Source organism: Pongo pygmaeus, chromosome 9 (assembly GCF_028885625.2).
Source record: "Pongo pygmaeus isolate AG05252 chromosome 9, NHGRI_mPonPyg2-v2.0_pri, whole genome shotgun sequence".
In the NCBI taxonomy this organism is placed as follows: Eukaryota; Metazoa; Chordata; class Mammalia; order Primates; family Hominidae; genus Pongo; species Pongo pygmaeus.
In genome coordinates this window covers 77,907,611-77,926,271 of record NC_072382.2, presented here as the reverse complement: position 1 = coordinate 77,926,271, position 18,661 = coordinate 77,907,611, and the positions used below count along the sequence as shown (strand labels likewise).

Genomic DNA, 18,661 nt, shown 5'->3' with positions numbered 1-18,661 from the left:
ATCATCCAAGTGTCCTAATGTACATACCTAAGCAGGGTACCTGACTCACTATTCCTGGAGGGCAGACTTGTCATTGTGCTGCTCATATCATCTGGTATTACAAACTATGATATTGTACCTCCAGAACAAAATGATGTCCATCATCTATAGGTCCATAGGTCCTATGAGTATTCTTTTGCGTTTCCATCCTTCCTATATCACCTTAAATGGATAAAGTGTCTACTAACATACATAAGAAGAGGTATTAATGGCCAGGGAAATAATTTTATTAATCTAAGTAAAGTATACCTCTGAGAAATAACATTATTATTATTAGCAAGATAATAATAGTAGTAATAATAATTACAGCCATTATGTGTTAAACTGCAAGCTAGACACTAAGCTAGGTGTTGTAGATATCAATCTTACAGAGTTTATTTACCACTAGATACACATTAAATTAATTTTTTAATAAAATGTCCACTATGTGCCAAGTAATGTGTTAAGAGCTGAGGATACAATTTTAAGACACAGTCTCTGCCTTCAAGGAGTTCACATTCTAATTAGAGGTTAAGGGAACGAAAGCATGATTAAATATAGAGTAAGGATTCCAACAAAAGACACAAAAGCCAAAGAAAGTGATGGCAGGAATGAAATGAAATGAGGTGGTGGAGAAAGGCATTCTAGGAAGTAGGAAGAGAGCTTATGTAAAATGGATGATTCATTCTGGTAAATTATTAGAGTTATGAAAATAATAGCATTTGTGCAAGTTAAATATTTTTAGCCATTAATTTTTTTTTTGTTTTTTTTTTGAGACGGAGTCTTGCTCTGTCACCCAGGCTGGAGTGCAATGGCGCAATACCGGCTTGAAATAGGTCTGCAGATTACATGTAGTAATAAATCAATGTTAATTATTGATTTTGTTGGGAGTATTGTGGATATGTGAGTTTTTTTTTTAAGATATAACTTACATACCATAAAATTCACCTTTTTTTTTAACCCCTTCATACAACAGTAAAAATTTATATCCCTTCTCTCCCTCACTAATTAAGTTTGAACAATGTTGGGCTTTCAGTTCTTCACATTTCTTTCCTACCACAGGACCGTTGCATGTGCTGTTTCCTCTACTTAAGCTTCTCCTCTTCCCCTAGTCCCTCTTTACCTTAATCACTTCTGGATATTTTTCAGGTTTCATTGTATGTGCCACTTCTTCACCCTAAGGATCCTGAGACACTTTTAAGTGGTGGAGCAGTTCATATCTGACTTCTACTTCCTGATACCTCTCTCAAAGTTAATGGTACACACTAAAGTAATTGAAACATTTTTTTCTTTTTAGTAAGCTATAAGCAACTATATCACTGTTGGCTCTTACCTTAGTGCTAAGACTGATCTTTATCCAGAAACAATAAAAGTAAGAATGCCATCTAGCTGCTATGACCCATATGGCATCAAGCCCTATTTCAAAGTTAGGTAAGAAGATATAGAACAGCAGCCTGGCCAACATGGTGAAAACGTGTTCCATCTACCTTTTTGCAGAAATTGACAAGCTGATCCTAAAATTCATATGAAAATGCAAGGGACCCAGAGTAGCTAAAACAATCTCAATAAAGAACAACAAACTTGGAATACTCACACTCTCTAATTTCAAAACTTACTACAAATGTACAGTAATGAAGGCTATGTGGTAATAGCATAAGAATAGATATATAAGTCAATAGAATAGAATTGAGAGCTGATAAACTCACACATTTATGACCAGTTGATTTTCAATAAGAGTGCTAAGACAACTCAATAAGGAAAGAACAGTCTTTTCAACAAATGGTTTTGGGACAATTAGATATCCAAGTACTATAGAATGAAGCCAGACCCCTACCTCACACCACATAAATAATTAACTCAAAATGGACCAAGACCTAAATGTAAGACCTATACTCTTAGACAAAAACACAGATATAAATCTTCACGACCTTGGATTAGGCAATTGGATTATGTTTTTGATACCAAAAACATAAGCAACCAAAGGAAAAAAAACAGATAAAATGCACTTCGGTAGAACTGAAAACTTTTTTTGCATCAAAGGACACTACTAAGAAAGTGAAAAGACGGGACAGGCCATCCGTGCTCTAAGCCTGGCAAGGGCGTGCTTATCTGTGTCCCACATGCTAGAACTTGGCATCTGTAGGGGGCCTGCTAGAGGCAGGAAGGGACTGGCACCCAACCCTGAGCTGGGCGCTCATGCTTCCCTGGAGCTGTGTGGAGGAGCTGAGGGTGTGGACAGGCATGAGGTATGGACATGTCCATCCCTTTGAGGACCAAGATCATGACTACCACAGAGCGAGTACCCCTGGGGTCCTCAGATAAAAAGTCTGACCGCCACTGAGGATCCAGTCAGGCTCACCGGGCTACTGTAGCAGTCCCAGCAAAAGCAAGGCCAGGCTGAAGCAGTGACACCACCGACTTGGGGCACAGGGGGGTATCTCAGTGTCTCAAGGCTGCTGTAACAAGTTACCATAAATGCAGTGACTCAAAATGGCACAAGCTGATGACAGTTGTGGAGGTCAGAAGTCCAGAATGGGTCTCACCAGGCTGAAATCAAGGGGCCAACTTCAGGGGAATCCGTTTCCTGCCTTTCCCGGCTTGAGAGGCCCCGTCATGGCTGTCACCTGGGCAGCTGCTCTGCTCCACGGGCCTGGCCTCACTTACGGGGCTCCGAGAACAGTGCCTAGATCATCCTGAGAGCCCTGTGGCGTCACTGTCACGACAAAGGAACATTTGGGATGCACTGGAATCCCAGAAGTCCAGAGATGGAGATAGGAACCATCAGTTACTGTCGGGCACCTTGGGGGTCCCACACACACTACTGTGGGTGTCAGACCCTCAGATTGTTGCCACTTTGGGAAGGGGGTCAGCAGTTTGCAGAGGACTCTGGACAGCAGCAGGGAACAGCAACAATACAGGGGTTCCCCCCAACCCCTGACCCTGCAGAACTTCACCCCCGGTACATGGAGGAGGTGTCGTGCCCCTGCTTCAGGAAGCCTCGAGGGAGACACATGCACCCTCAGAATGCCCAGTTGGGGGCTCCTCACTGGAGGGCACTGGCAGAAACTGGTGTCAGAAAACAGCAGCACAGAGTGGATCTGGAATAGATCAGGGTGTCACGGAATAGATCAGGGTGTCACAGAAAAGATGCTTCATAAGATGTGTTTTGATGAGGATATTTAAATAAATGTAATTTAATTGATGTAAAAAAAAAAAAGAAAGTGAAAAGAAAACTCACAGAAGAAAATATTTGCAAATCATATCTGTATCCAGAGTCTAGTATCTAGAATATAGAAAGAAGTCTTACAACTCAATAAGAAAAATACAACTATGGCTATTTTAAAAATAGGCAAAGGATATCAATAGACATTTCTACTATGAAGATATACAAATGGTGTCAATAAGCACATGAAAAGATGTTCAACATTAGTCATTAAGGAAATGCAAATCAAAGCCACACTGAGAGAAACTACTTCATACCCACAAGATGGCTATACTAAAAAGATAAACAATAACAAGTATTGGCAATGATATGGAGAAGTTGCTGGTGGGAATCTAAATGGTGCAGCCACTTTGAAAAACAACCTGGCAGTTCCTCAAAAGGTTAATGACCCAGCAATTCCACTCCTAAGTATAGGTCTAAGAAAACTGAAAACATACATCCACAATGAGGGAAACTAAAAATATTTCACCCCCAAATATATTTCTTTGATATATTTCAGGACAGCGATTCAGAGGGACTAGAAACCAAAGAATAGCTAAAAAGCTGTCTTTTCTAGGGGAGATGTGCATCTGTAGAGGAAATAAAGTCAAGTAAACAACAGATGCAAACAGGCTTTCTTTGAACCACCCCCCACCACTTCATCTAGATCTAGGAAAGATTAACTGAGAATCTGACACCTTTAAAGGTCTGACAGAAATATTTACCAAAGGCTACCATCTATTCTTCCTGAGAGCTGCTACCCATGAAGTTTCATCCATATAACAAGGCTGTCTTTGCCAGCCAGGCCTTTCCTCTTCTTTCCCTCTTATAACCAGTCTTGCTACATAACCTGTTTTGCCAAGCTCCAAGCCCCTATTCTTTCTGTGACCTCAAGATGGTATAAAAGTATCAATCTTCTGACCATTTGAGTTTTTCATATTTTGTATGCCATGCCCATACACGTTAATAAGACCTGTATGCCTTTTTTATTGTTAATCTGTCTATTATCGGGTTTTGTTTTTTTTTTTGAGATGGAATCTCACTCTGTCACCAGGAGGAGTGCAGTGGCGCGATCTTGGCTCACTGCAACCTTTGCCTCCTGGGTTCAAGTGATTCTCCTGCCTCAGCCTCCCGAGTAGCTGGGACTGCAGGTGCACGCCACCACACCCAGCTAATGTTTGTATTCTTAGTGGAGATGGGGTTTCACCATGTTGCCCAGGATGGTCTTGATCTCTTGACCTCATGATCCACCAGCCTTGGCCTCCCAAAGTGCTGCGATTACAGGCGTGAGCCACTGCGCTCGGCCTATCAGTGTGTTTTATAGACTCAAATCATTGAGGCTTTGGGGAAAAATTTAAACTTCCCTACAACACAACTTGTACACAAAAGTTCATAGCAACATTATTCATTATTCATAATACTTAAAACGTGGGAACAACCCAAATTTCCATTAATTGATAAGTGGATAAAAGAATGTGGTATATCCATACAATGGAATATTATTCAGGTAAAAAAATTAAGTACTTCTTGCTATAGCATGGATGAACTGTGTGTGAAAACATGCTAAGTTAAAGAAACCAGACATAAAAGGCCACACATTATATGATTCCATTGATATGAAATGTCCAGAATGGGCAAATCCATACAGGAAGAGAGTGATTGTCAGGGGTCGTTGGAGGGAGTAATAGGGAGTGGTTGCTAATGGGCATGGATTTCTCTTTGGGTGATGAAATGTTGTGGGATTAGACAGTGGCAGTGGCTCCACAATCTGTGAACATACATAAAACCACTGACTTGTACACTTTAAAAGGGTGAATTTTTACTGTTGTATGATGGGATAAAAAAAAAAAAAAGGGTGAATTTTATGGTATGTAAGTTATACTTTTAAAAAAAACTCACCTACATATCCACAATACTACCAACAAAATCAATAATTAACATTGATTTATTACTACATGTAATCTGCAGACCTCATTCAATTTTTTTAAGTGTCTCAATAATATAAATACAAATATGAACACACACACACATACATTGTATTTAGTTGTCAGGTCTTTTTATCTCCTTTTATCTGGAACACTTCATCAGTCTTTGACTTTTATGACTATCATACTTTTGAAGATGATAGGCCAGATGTTTTGTATAATGTCCTTCAATTTGGTTTTGTCTGATGTTTTCATAATATTAAATTCAGATTACGCAACTTTGGCAAGAGTATCAGAGAAGTGATGACATTTTTCTTGTCACTGCATCCTATTAGATGGCATATGTAAACCAAAAATAAAGTTCTAAGTTCTCCAGCTGACTGGATGAACCCCTCTTGGCCAAGGGGACCCCAGAGAAACATGAAAACTGAATTTTTAGCCATGATGGGGAAAGGAGGTCCGACATGCCTCGTTATAATCCTCACCCTTTTGGAGTTTAGGCGCAACTGCCCATGATTAAGGTTAAAATAGAGATCATAAGACTGACAAAACAGACTGTGGCAATAAACAGTCATTACCAAATTATAATCACAGTAAGAGTTGCAAGGTAGCCATGCAAGCTAAGAGTTAAGTTACACCCTGCAAACTATAAGATCTTATTAAACAGGTTTCTTTTTTTTTCTTTTTTTTTAAATTTTATTATTATTATACTGTAAGTTTTAGGGTACATGTGCAAAACATGCAGGTTTGTTACATATGTATACATGTGCCATATTGGTGTGCTGCATCCATTAACTCATTTAGTATTAGGTATATCTCCTAATGCTATCCCTCCCCACTCCCCCCACCCCACAACAGGCCCCCGTGTGTGATGTTCCCCTTCCTGTGTCCATGTGTTCTCATTGTTCAATTCCCACCTATGAGTGAGAACATGCGGTGTTTGGTTTTTTGTCCTTGCGATAGTTTGCTGAGAATGATGGTTTCCAGCTTCATCCATGTTCCTACAAAGGACATGAACTCATCCTTTTTTATGGCTGCATAGTATTGCATGGTGTATATGTGCCACATTTTCTTAATTCAGTCTATCATTGTTGGACATTTGGGTTGGTTCCAAGTCTTTGCTATTGTGAATAGTGCCACAATAAACATACGTGTGCATATGTCTTTATAGCAGCATGATTTATAATCCTTTGGGTATATACCCAGTAATGGGATGGCTGGGTCAAATGGTATTTCTAGTTCTAGATCCCTGAGGAATCGCCACACGGACTTCCACAATGGTTGAACTAGTTTACAGTCCCACCAACAGTGTAAAAGTGTTCCTATTTCTCCACATCCTCTCCAACGTGTTGTTTCCTGACTTTTTAATGATCACCATTCTAACTGGTGTGAGATGGTATCTCATTGTGGTTTTGATTTGCATTTCTCTGATGGCCAGTGGTGGTGAGCATTTTTTCATGTGTTTTTTGGCTGCATAAATGTCTTCTTTTGAGAAGTGTCTGTTCATGTCCTTCGCCCACTTTTTGATGGAGTTGTTTGTTTTTTTCTTGTAAATTTGTTTGAGTTCTTTGTAGATTCTGGATATTAGGTCTTTGTCAGATGAGTAGATTGCAAAAATTTTCTCCCATTCTGTAGGTTGCGTGTTCACTCTGATGGTAGTTTCTTTTGCTGTGCAGAAGCTCTTCAGTTTAATTAGATCCCATTTGTCAATTTTGACCTTTGTTGCCATTGCTTTTGGTGTTTTAGACATGACGTCCTTGCCCATACCTATGTCCTGAATGGTATTGCCTAGATTTTCTTCTAGGGTTTTTATAGTTTTAGGTCTAACATGTAAGTCTTTAATCCATCTTCAATTAATTTTTGTATAAGGTGTAAGGAAGGGATCCAGTTTCAGCTTTCTACATATGGCTAGCCAGTTTTCCCAGCACCATTTATTAAATAGGGAATCCTTTCCCCATTGCTTGTTTTTGTCAGGTTCATCAAAGATCAGATAGTTGTAGATATGTGGCATTATTTCTGAGGGCTCTGTTCTGTTTCATTGGTCTATATCTCTGTTTTGGTACCAGTACCAGGCTGTTTTGGTTACTGTAGCCTTGTAGTACAGTTTGAAGTCAGGTAGCGTGATGCCTCCAGCTTTGTTCTTTTGGCTTAGGATTGACTTGGTGATGTGGGCTCTTTTTTGGTTCCATATGAACTTTAAAGTAGTTTTTTCCGATTCTGTGAAGAAAGTCATTGGTAGCTTGATGGGGATGGCATTGAATCTATAAATTACCTTGGGCAGTATGGCCATTTTCACAATATTGATTCTTCCTACCCATGAGCATGGAATGTTCTTCCATTTGTTTGTATCCTCTTTTATTTCATTGAGCAGTGGTTTGTAGTTCTCCTTGAAGAGGTCCTTCACATCCCTTGTAAGCTGGATTCCTAGGTATTTTATTCTCTTTGAAGCAATTGTGAATGGGAGTTCACTCATGATTTGGCTCTCTGTTTGTCTGTTATTGGTGTATAAGAATGCTTGTGATTTTTGCACATTGATTTTGTATCCTGAGACTTTGCTGAAGTTGCTTATCAGCTTAAGGAGATTTTGGGCTGAGACGATGGGGTTTTCTAGATATACAATCATGTCATCTGCAAACAGGGACAATTTGACTTCCTCTTTTCCTAATTGAATGCCCTTTATTTCCTTCTCCTGCCTGATTGCCCTGGCCAGAACTTCCAACACTATGTTGAATAGGAGTGGTGAGAGAGGGCATCCCTGTCTTGTGCCAGTTTTCAAAGGGAATGCTTCCAGTTTTTGCCCATTCAGTATGATATTGGCTGTGGGTTTGTCATAAATAGCTCTTATTATTTTGAGATATGTCCCATCAATACCTAATTTACTGAGAGTTTTTAGCACGAAGGGCTGTTGAATTTTGTCAAAGGCCTTTTCTGCATCTATTACGATTAATCATGTGGTTTTTGTCTTTGGTTCTGTTTATATGCTGGATTACGTTTATTGATTTGCAGATGTTGAACCAGCCTTGCATCCCAGGGATGAAGCCCACTTGATCATGGTGGATAAGCTATTTGATGTGCTGCTGGATTCAGTTTGCCAGTATTTTATTGAGGATTTTTGCATCAATGTTCATCAAGGATATTGGCCTAAAATTCTCTGCCAGGCTTTGGTAACAGGATGATGCTGGCCTCATAAAATGAGTTAGGGAGGATTCCCTCTTTTTCTATTGATTGGAATAGTTTCAGAAGGAATGGTACCAGCTGCTCCTTGTACCTCTGGTAGAATTCGGCTGTGAATCCATCTGGTCCTGTACTTTTTTTGGTTGGTAAGCTACTAATTATTGCCTCAATTTCAGAGCCGGTTATTGGTCTATTCAGAGATTCAACTTCTTCCTGGTTTAGTCTTGGGAAGGGTATGTGTCCAGGAATTTATCCATTTCTTCTAGATTTTCTAGTTTATTTGCGTAGAGGTGTTTATAGTATTCTCTGATGGTAGTTTGTATTTCTGTGGGATTGGTGGTGATATCCCCTTTATCATTTTTGATTGCGTCTATTAGATTCTTCTCTCTTTTTTTCTTTATTAGTCTTGCTAGCGGTCTATCAATTTTGTTGACCTTTTCAAAAAAGCAGCTCCTGGATTCATTGATTTTTTTGAAGGGTTTTTTGTGTCTCTATCTCCTTCAGTTCTGCTCTGATCTTAGTTATTTCTTGCCTTCTGCTAGCTTTTGAATGTGTTTGCTCTTGCTTCTCTAGTTCTTTTAATTGTGATGTTGGGGTGTCAATTTTAGATCTTTCCTGCTTTCTCTTGTGGGCATTTGGTGCTATAAATTTCCCTCTACACACTGCTTTGAATGTGTCCCAGAGATTCTGGTATGTTGTGTCTTTGTTCTCATTGGTTTCAAAGAACATCTTTATTTCTGCCTTCATTTCATTATGTAGCCAGTAGTCATTCAGGAGCAGGTTGTTCAGTTTCCATGTAGTTGAGCGGTTTTGAGTGAGTTTCTTAATCCTGTGTTCTAGTTTGATTGCACTGTGGTCTGAGAGACAGTTATAATTTCTATTCTTTTACATTTGCTGAGGAGTGCTTTACTTCCAACTATGTGGTCAGTTTTGGAATAGGGGTGGTGTGGTGCTGAAAAGAATGTATATTCTGTTGATTTGGGGTGGAGAGTTCTGTAGATGTCTATTAGGTCCACTTGGTGCAGAGCTGAGTTCAATTCCTGGATATCCTTGTTAACTTTCTGTCTCGTTGATCTGTCTAATGTTGACAGTGGTGTGTTAAAGTCTCCCATTATCATTGTGTGGGAGTCTAAGTCTCTTTGTAGGTCTCTAAGGACTTGCTTTATGAATCTGGGTGCTCCTGTATTGGGTGCATATATATTTAGGATAGTTAGCTCTTCTTGTTGAATTGATCCTTTTACCATTATGTAATGGCCTTCTTTGTCTCCTTTGATCTTTGTTGGTTTAAAGTCTGTTTTATCAGAGACTAGGATTGCAACCCCTGCCTTTTTTTGTTTTCCATTTGCTTGGTAGATCTTCCTGCATCCCTTTATTTTGAGCCTATGTGTGTCTCTGCACGTGAGATGGGTCTCCTGAATACAGCACACTGATGGGTCTTGACTCTTTATCCAATTTGCCAGTCTGTGTCTTTTAATTGGAGCATTTAGCCTATTTACATTTAAGGTTAATATTGTTATGTGTGAATTTGATCCTGTCATTATGATGTTAGCTGGTTATTTTGCTCGTTAGTTGATGTAGTTTCTTCCTAGCCTCGCTGGTCTTTACAATTTGGCATGTTTTTGCAGTGGCTGGTACCGGTTGTTCCTTTCCATGTTTAGTGCTTCCTTCAGGAGCTCTTTTAGGGCAGGGCTGGTGGTGACAAAATCTCTCAGCATTTGCTTGTCTGTAAAGTATTTTATTTCTCCTTCACTTATGAAGCTTAGTTTGGCTGGATATGAAATTCTGGGTTGAAAATTCTTTTCTTTAAGAATGTCGAATATTGGCCCCCACTCTCTTCTGGCTTGTAGAGTTTCTGCTGAGAGATCAGCTTTTAGTCTGATGGGCTTCCCTTTGTGGGTAACCCAACCTTTCTCTCTGGCTGCCCTTAACATTTTTTCCTTCATTTCAACTTTGGTGAATCTGACAATTATGTGTCTTGGAGTTGCTCTTCTCGAGGAGCATCTTTGTGGCATTCTCTGTATTTCCTGAATTTGAATGTTGGCCTGCCTTGCTAGATTGGGGAAGTTCTCCTGGATAATATCCTGCAGAGTGTTTTCCAATTTGGTTCCATTCTCCCTGTCACTTTCAGGTACACCAATCAGACATAGATTTGGTCTTTTCACATAGTCCCATATTTCTTGGAGGCTTTGTTCATTTATTTTTATTCTTTTTTCTCTAAACTTCTCTTCTGGCTTCATTTCATTCATTTCGTCTTCCATCACTGATAGCCTTTCTTCCAGTTGATCGTATTGGCTACTGAGGCTTGTGCATTCATCACGTAGTTCTCATGCCGTGGTTTTCAGCTCCAGCAGGTCCTTTAAGGACTTCTCTGCATTGGTTATTCTAGTTAGCCATTCATCTAATTTTTTTCAAGGTTTTTAAATTCTTTGCCATAGGTTCTAACTTCCTCCTTTAGCTCGGAGTAGTTTCATCTTCTGAAGCCTTCTTCTCTCAATTTGTCAAAGTCATTCTCCATCCAGCTTTGTTCCGTTGCTGGTGAGGAGCTGCGTTCCTTTGGAGGAGGAGAGGCGCTCTGATTTTTAGAGTTTCCAGTTTTTCTGCTCTGTTTTTTCCCCATCTTTGTGGTTTTATCTACCTTTGGTCTTTGATGATGGTGACGTAGAGATGGGTTTTTGGTGTGGATGTCCTTTCTGTTTGTTAGTTTTCCTTCTAACAGTCAGGACCCTCAGCTGCAGGTCTGTTGGAGTTTGCTGGAGGTCCACTCCAGACCCTGTTTGCCTGGGTATCAGCAGCGGTGGCTGCAGAACAGAGGATATTGGTGAACCGCAAATGCTGCTGCCTCATCGTTCCTCTGGAAGTTTTGTCTCAGAGGAGTACCCAGCCGTGTGAGGGGTCAGTCCGCCCCTACTGGGGGGTGCCTCCCAGTTAGGCTACTCGGGGGTCAGGGACCCACTTGAGGAGGCAGTCTGCCCGTTCTCAGATCTCAAGCTGCATGCTGGGAGAACCACTACTCTCTTCAAAGCTGTCAGACAGGGACATTTAAGTCTGCAGAGGTTACTGCTGCCTTTTGTTTGTCTGTGCCCTGCCCCCAGAGGTGGAGCCTACAGAGGCAGGCAGGCCTCCTTGAGCTGTGGTGGGCTTCACCCAGTTCAAGCTTCCCGGCCACTTTGTTTACCTACTCAAGCCTCGGCAATGGTGGGCGCCCCTCCCCCAGCCTCATTGCCACCTTGCAGTTTGATCTCAGACTGCTGTGCTAGCAATGAGAGAGGCTCTGTGAGCGTAGGACCTTCCGAGCCAGGTGCGGGATATAATCTCCTGGTGTGCGGTTTGTTAAGCCCATTGGGAAAGTGCAGTATTAGGGTGGGAGTGACCCAATTTTCCAGGTGCTGTCGGTCACCCCTTTCTTTGACTAGGAAAGGGAATTCCATGACCTCTTGCGCTTCCTGGGTGAGGCGATGCCTTGCCCTGCTTTGGCTCACGCATGGTGTGCTGCACCCACTGACCTGCATCCAATGTCCGGCACTCCCCAGTGAGATAAACCCGGTACCTCAGCTGGAAATGCAGAAGTCACCTGTCTTCTGTGTCGCCCATGCTGAGAGTTGTAGACTGGAGCTGTTCCTATTCGGCCATCTTGGCTACTTGACCAGGTTTCTTTTCTTAACCCACTATAATGTGGCTTACTTTTCAACCTGACTTTGGTATAGCATCACATGACAAGGAAATCAAAGGACCTCTTGAGACTCTATTGTCTTGAGATAGGAATAATACAGGGTGGAGAAGAAATTCCAGGCAGCAATTTCACATGACTTAGAGTCTTTGGGCTGGTAAGATCCTGAAAAACAGGGTGTGGACCAAGCTGGCTAAGACCGATTGGATCCAGCATGTCACTGGATTTGACCTAGGTTTCACCTAGGACCTCATTATATGCTCATTAACATACTAAACCACAAACCCAGCAGCACCATTGAAATAGGTCAGGGTCACTGGTCTCGTTGTCTAATTTGTTATCCGAGCTCATGGTCTCAAGAAAATTAAGGAGTGTGGACCCAAAGAATGAGGTTGGAGCAAAAGTTTAATAAGCAAAAGAAGAAAAGCTGAATTGAAAAGCGTTCATAAGAAACTGCTCTCATGTCTGTAAGTGTTTGAGAAACTTATCTATAAAACTGTCTGCATAACTCCCCTTTATGTAGTTGTGGGTATGTCTCTAGGTAAGCATAAAGTGACACTTTTTGTTTGTATAATTGTGGGTTTGTTTAAAGTAAGCCCCCCTCCTCCCTGTGCAAGTTTCCATGGGGCCCACTGTGTACATGTCTGAAAAGGGGAGGAAACTTCCTGGGAGCTCGCTAATCATACAAAGAACAAAGAGCTTCTATGCTGGACTTTTCCTGCCTTGCCTGCTTATCTGTGGCTTATCTGTGCAGGTGCACTATAGCTGCGATTTTTCAGGCAGGCAGCTTCTACAGTCTGAGTTTTTCTCCAAGCTGCTCTATCTTGCCTGTAGCTGTGATTTTTCAGGCAGGCAGCTTTTCCAAGGACCAGCCTTAACCGTTTACCTAACTAATTTTTCCTTTTCTTCTCCCTCACTATGACAGTTCCAGGAACACCTATATTTGATGTAAAAGTGGGTGGCACCACAGTTCTGATAAATCTCTACCTTTTTCCAGGAATTTTCATGAATATTCCATTCCTTGATTAGAGAAACACATAAAGGTAGCAGCCCCAAACCCCACTGCATGACACTCTCTCAAGTACGCCTGCACTCCCTTGAGTGTGTACTTTTACTCTTTGCAATAAATTTCTTTACTTTCATTATTTTTCAACTTGTCCTTGAATTCATTCTTGTGATGGTGTCAAGAGCCTGGACATTGGCTAGGATAGAGGTCCACTGCTGTTTGGGGACTTCCCCCAGCCCACCAGTATCACACCATGCCGTGGTCACTAATATTGGCTCGGAATAAACCTTTAAAAAATACTTGACAGGCCGGGCACAGTGGCTCACGCCTGTAATCCCAGCACTTTGGGAGGCCAGGTGGGTGGATCATCTGAGGTCAAGAGTTCAAGACCAGCCTGGCCAATGTGGTGAAACCCCGTCTCTACTAAAAATACAAAAATTAGCGAGGCATGGTGGCGGGCGCTTATAACCCCAGCTACTCAGGAGGCTGAGGCAGGAGAATCGCTTGAACCTGGGAGGCAGAGGTTGCAGTGAGCCCTGATCACACTGCATTCCAGTGTCACTCTGGGCGACAGAGTGAGACTCCATCTCAAAAAAAAAAAAAAAAAAAAAAAAAAAAATTAGCTGGGCATGATGGTGCATGCCTGTAACCCCAGCTACTCGGGAGGCTGCGGCAGGAGAATCACTTGAACCTGGGAGGCAGAGGTTGCCATAAGCCAAGATTGCACCACTGCCTGCCAGCCTAAGTGACAAGGGTGAAACTCCATCTCAAAAAATAATAATAATAAAAATTAAAAATAATAAAATAAAGATATTTGACAGGGTTTAGTTTTTCCATTAACACATATAATTTTGATTTGTCCCATTAGTGATGATTAGGTTGCTTGATTAAGGTGTTTCCCACTTGGCTTCTCCACTGTAAAGGTATTCTTTCTCCCCCTTTTAAGTATTTTGTGGAAAGGTACTTTGAAACTATATAAATATGCTCTTCAACATCAAACTTTTTCTTTATTCATTTATTTATATGCATGTATTATTTCATTTAATACATCATTTATTATCTAGTATGGACTCAGATTTCCCATATTACTCATCAGGTTATATTATAACTATTATAACCCATTACCATTTATTTTGATGCTCAAATTGTCCCAGATTTGGCCAGCAGGAACCCCTTCAAGTTGGCTTCAGTGTCCTTTTGACATATTCCCATAATTTTTTGAGCCTTTCCATTTTTTCTGGCATAAAAAGATGATCTAGGCTGATATTGTCCTTTTTTTTTTTCTGCCCCAGCCCTTGGAGTCAGCCCTGGTTCCTTTTAAAGAAGAATGATTTTTAGAAAACAAGATCTGGATGCTAGGTATATTCTTTGGCTTTGAAGTTCCCCATTCCCAGATCCTCTCATGGACAGAGCTTGAGAATGTATGTACATATGTGTGTATTAAAATATGTATACATTTAAGTATGTATACATATACACAAAATAAATACATATGCATATCACATATTTTCACATCATATTTATGTCTATTATATATGTATGTATTGAACATAGGAGTTTGCACTGTTAACTCCAATTTCAATTTGTCACCACAGAGCTCATTCTAGTTTTCATCTTTTCCGTATTTGCGACTTTGTTCTCTAACAGTAAGAAACCTGGCTCCCATTCTCTTTAATGTATTTATTTATTTGATTAATTACCCTGTATGCAACATGGCTTCCATTGCTACCTCTCCTTTTCCCAAGCAATGCCCTTCTCACTCAATTCAGGCTTCAACACTCGGTGCTGGGCTGCTGCTGCACCTCCACTTAGACGGCCTCTCGACTCTGCTTGTGCTCTCAGATCCTGCACTGGGCCACTCTGCCATGTAGAAGTCACCCTCACCTTCCCAGGGTACCAAAACGTGGCACAAAGCTGTCCCCTCTATGTGGCACTCTCTCCATCCCACTCAGATTCCAATCACATGTCAAATGACCTCCCCAACTTGTGAGGACACCCTCCTTATTCTGCACTGAGCTGTCCCCTTTGCATGGATACCTTTTCAACCCTGGTCTCTAATACACTGTCCCTGGGCTGCCTTGATGTGTAAATACCCTCCTCACTCCTAGTTAGGCTCTGACACCCTACACTGGACTATCCCCCTATGTTGACACTCTCTTTAACTGGCTCAGGTCCCAGAGTTCTGTGATGGATGGTCCCCACCCCATGTGGCTATCCTATAAGCCACACTCAGGTTTTGACACTCCAATGTGGCTACTGAGCACTTGAAATAAGCCTAATCTGAACTAAAAATATATTGCAGGTATAAAATATAACTAGATTTAAGAATATGAAATACTTTATTCATAATTTTTTATATTGATTACATATATAGAGAGAAGTAGTATTTTAGATATACTGGGTTAAATAAAATATATTATTATTATTATTATTATTATTATTATTAGAGATGGAGTCTTGCTCTGTCGCCAGGCTGGAGTGCAGTGGCGTGATCTTGGCTTACTGCGATCTCCGCCTCCCAGGCTCAAGAGATTCTCCTGCCTCAGCTTCCCGGGTAGCTGGGATTACAGGCGCACACCACCACACCCAGCTAATTTTTGTATTTTTAGTAGAGATGGGGTTTCAACATGTTGGCCAGGATGGTCTCAATCTCCTGACCTCGTGATCCACCCACCTCGGCCTCTCAAAGTGCTGGGATTACAGGCGTGAGCCACCGCACCCAGCCAAATAAAATATATTACTATTTTCACCCATTTCTGTGTACTTTTTTTCAATGTAGCTACTAGAAAAATTTAAATTACAAATGTAGCTCAGATTTTATTTGTACTACTGTTCTAGAAGTTTCTGGATTAGTGATGGGAAATCAAGAGATCAAAAGACTGAGGACTTGACATATATTCCCTCCTCAGAGTAAGGATGGAAACTAAAAATCCTTGGCTAGCTCTGCAGGGGTGTCCAATCTTTTGGCTTCCCTGAGCCACACATAAAATTAACACTAACGGCCGGGTGCGGTGGCTCATGCTTGTAATCTCAGCATTTTGGGAGGCTGAGGCAGGCGGATCACCTGAGGTCAGGAGTTCGAGACCAGCCTGGCCAACGTGGTGAAACCCCGTCTCTACTAAAAATATAAAAAATTAGCCGGGCTTGGTGGTGGGTGCCTGTAGTCCTAGCTACTTGGGAGGCTGAGGCAGGAGAATTGCTTGAACCTGGGAGGCGGAGGTTGCAGGGAGGCAGAGGTTGCAGTGAGCCAAGATCGCGCCACTGCACTCCAGCCTGGGCAATAAGAGCAAAACTTCGACTCAAAAAAATGAAAAATAAAAATAAAAATAAATTGCAAAAAAAAATCTTATAATGTTTTAAGAAAGTTTATGAATTTGTATTGGGCTGCATTCAAAGCCATCCTGGTTCACATGCGGCCCACAGGTTGGACAAGCTTGCTTTAAAGTCTTGCTACGTAGAGGGACTCAGACCATTCAAATGGATGCCATAGAGACATGAAAGAATGCAGGTATCTCAGAATAAGAATATATTGTTCTGGTGAACTGATTATGTCTTTTTAAGATGTCCCCATGTGACTCTGCTCTCTAATGCTGCTGTCAATTTTATATGCCTGCACAGAGATGGTCAAAAAGCCCTATACTATTTGTACTTGTTTTCTTTATGGACTCACCTGCTTATTTCTTCACTTCACTTAGTCAGTTTGGATCCTCAGACTTGAAGTAAAAAACTCCAGAGATTACAAATCCCATCTTTTAGCCATAGTTATGTACTCTTTTTTCAAATCTGAAGTACTTCTGAATTAAGAGAAATAAGCATTTGTCAATTTCATCATTACTAACCTGCATTTCATATTTCAGAGTCATGTGGAAGCACCAGGATCCCATTCCTACCACTGAAATTAAACAAATGAAAAAAAATTAGCATGAAATTCTTTGTGCGTGGACAGTGACCTGAGAAGACAATAAGACATTTCAAAGCATTGAGTTAAGGATAATGAAGTTTATAAAATCTAGTGGCAAGATATAGCTGACTCTTGAGTAAGTGCTATAATTGATGAAATTTTGGTGTAGAAAAGAAGTACAATATAAATTCTCCTAAATTTCCTCTACTAAGTGACTTACTAGACTAACAATATTCCATTATTTCTGTAAAATGTATTATCTGATGCTCAGGATAAGTTTTAATGCACATAGCTGGTTAGCTACTCCTTTGCACTTCTGACCCAAATGGCTAAGGTGTATGCTTACTAAGAGCCAGTCAGTTTGTTCCTGAACTTGTTGATGCCATTGTATTTGGTTATCAGAGCTATGACTGCAAAAAGAGTTGTTGCTTCTCCAAGAACTATTTAAAATGCTTAAAGTACACTTAATAAAAATGAGTTGCTGGCCAGGCACAGTGGCTCGCGCCTGTAATCCCAGCACTTTGGGAGGTTGAGGCGGGTGGACCACCTAAGGTCAGGAGTTCAAGACCAGCCTGGCCAACATGGTGAAACCCCGTCTCTACTAAAAATACAAAAATTAGCTGGTCATGGTGGCAGGCCCCTGTAATACCAGCTACTCAGGAGGCTGAGGCAAGAGAATCGTTTGAATCCAGAAGAAGGAGGTTGCAGTGAGCTGAGACTGTGCCACTGCACTCCAGCCTGGGCAACAAGAGCAAAACTCTGTCTCAAAAAAAAAAAAAAAAAAAAAAAGAAAAAAAGTTGCTAATAAAAATCATTGTTGAATTAGGTGTGGTTGGATATCTGTTACAGATTGGGAAAAATAGCAAAAATCTAAAAAGATTCTGTAGGCAGGGCACAGTGGCTCAGGCTTGTAATCCCAGCACTTTGGGAGGCTAAGGCCAGAGGATCACTTGAACTCAGAAGTTCAAGACCAGCCTGGGCAACATAGTGAGACCTTATCTCTATTAATACATAAGATAATAATAATAAAATTAAAAAATAAAAAGATTCTGTGTTCATGTCCTAAGTTCTTCCCAAGTGCCTCCATTTTAAATAAACTATTTTCATTTTAGGGTTTTATAAAATGTTTGGTTTTTAAAGCAAAGAGTAAGTAGAACTAAAATTAGGGTCTCTCATTCAGTGGTCATGCCCTATGTTAAATAATTGTCAAAGATTATATACAACAAAAATAAAACTTCAGGCCCAGCCCGGTGGCTCACACCTGTAATCCCAGCACTTTGGAGGCTGAGGCAGACAGATCACCTGAGGTCAGGAGTTCGAGATCAGCCTGGTCAATATGGTGAAACCCCATCTCTACTAAAAATACAAAAATTAGCCAGACATGGTGATGCACACCTGTAGTCCCAGCTACTTGGGAGGCTGAGGTGGGAGGATCGCTTAAAACTGGGAAATGGAGGTTGCAGTGAGCCGAGATTGTGCAACTGCACTTCAGCCTCAGTGACAGAGTGAGACTCCATCTCAAGAACGAAAAAACAAAAAATTAAAAATTAAAAATTAAACTTCATGTATATATGTATTCAATAATTCTGTGATTCAATATATCAAAGGTTTAATATCCAAAATTAAAAAAATTCTATGCTTCAACTTAAAAAAATTAACTGATCAAGTATCAGCCCCTATAACATCTAATAAAGCTTTTTTTTCTGATTCAGTTTAGTTCAGAATTTACTGAGTGCATCCTATTTTCCAAATTCAATTATAGATGCTG

The 18,661-nt window shown here is 40.8% G+C and overlaps 1 protein-coding gene across 1 annotated transcript in view; it reads right to left on the bottom strand.

Moving 5' to 3' along the window:
• ACER3 (alkaline ceramidase 3) overlaps positions 1-18,661 on the bottom strand; it is a 162,595-nt gene that overhangs the window by 49,080 nt on the left and 94,854 nt on the right. Inside the window, exon 3 of the mRNA XM_054437810.2 lies at positions 16,832-16,884. Coding sequence (XP_054293785.1) covers positions 16,832-16,884 — 53 coding nt within the window. The remainder of the gene's footprint in view (positions 1-16,831; positions 16,885-18,661) is intronic.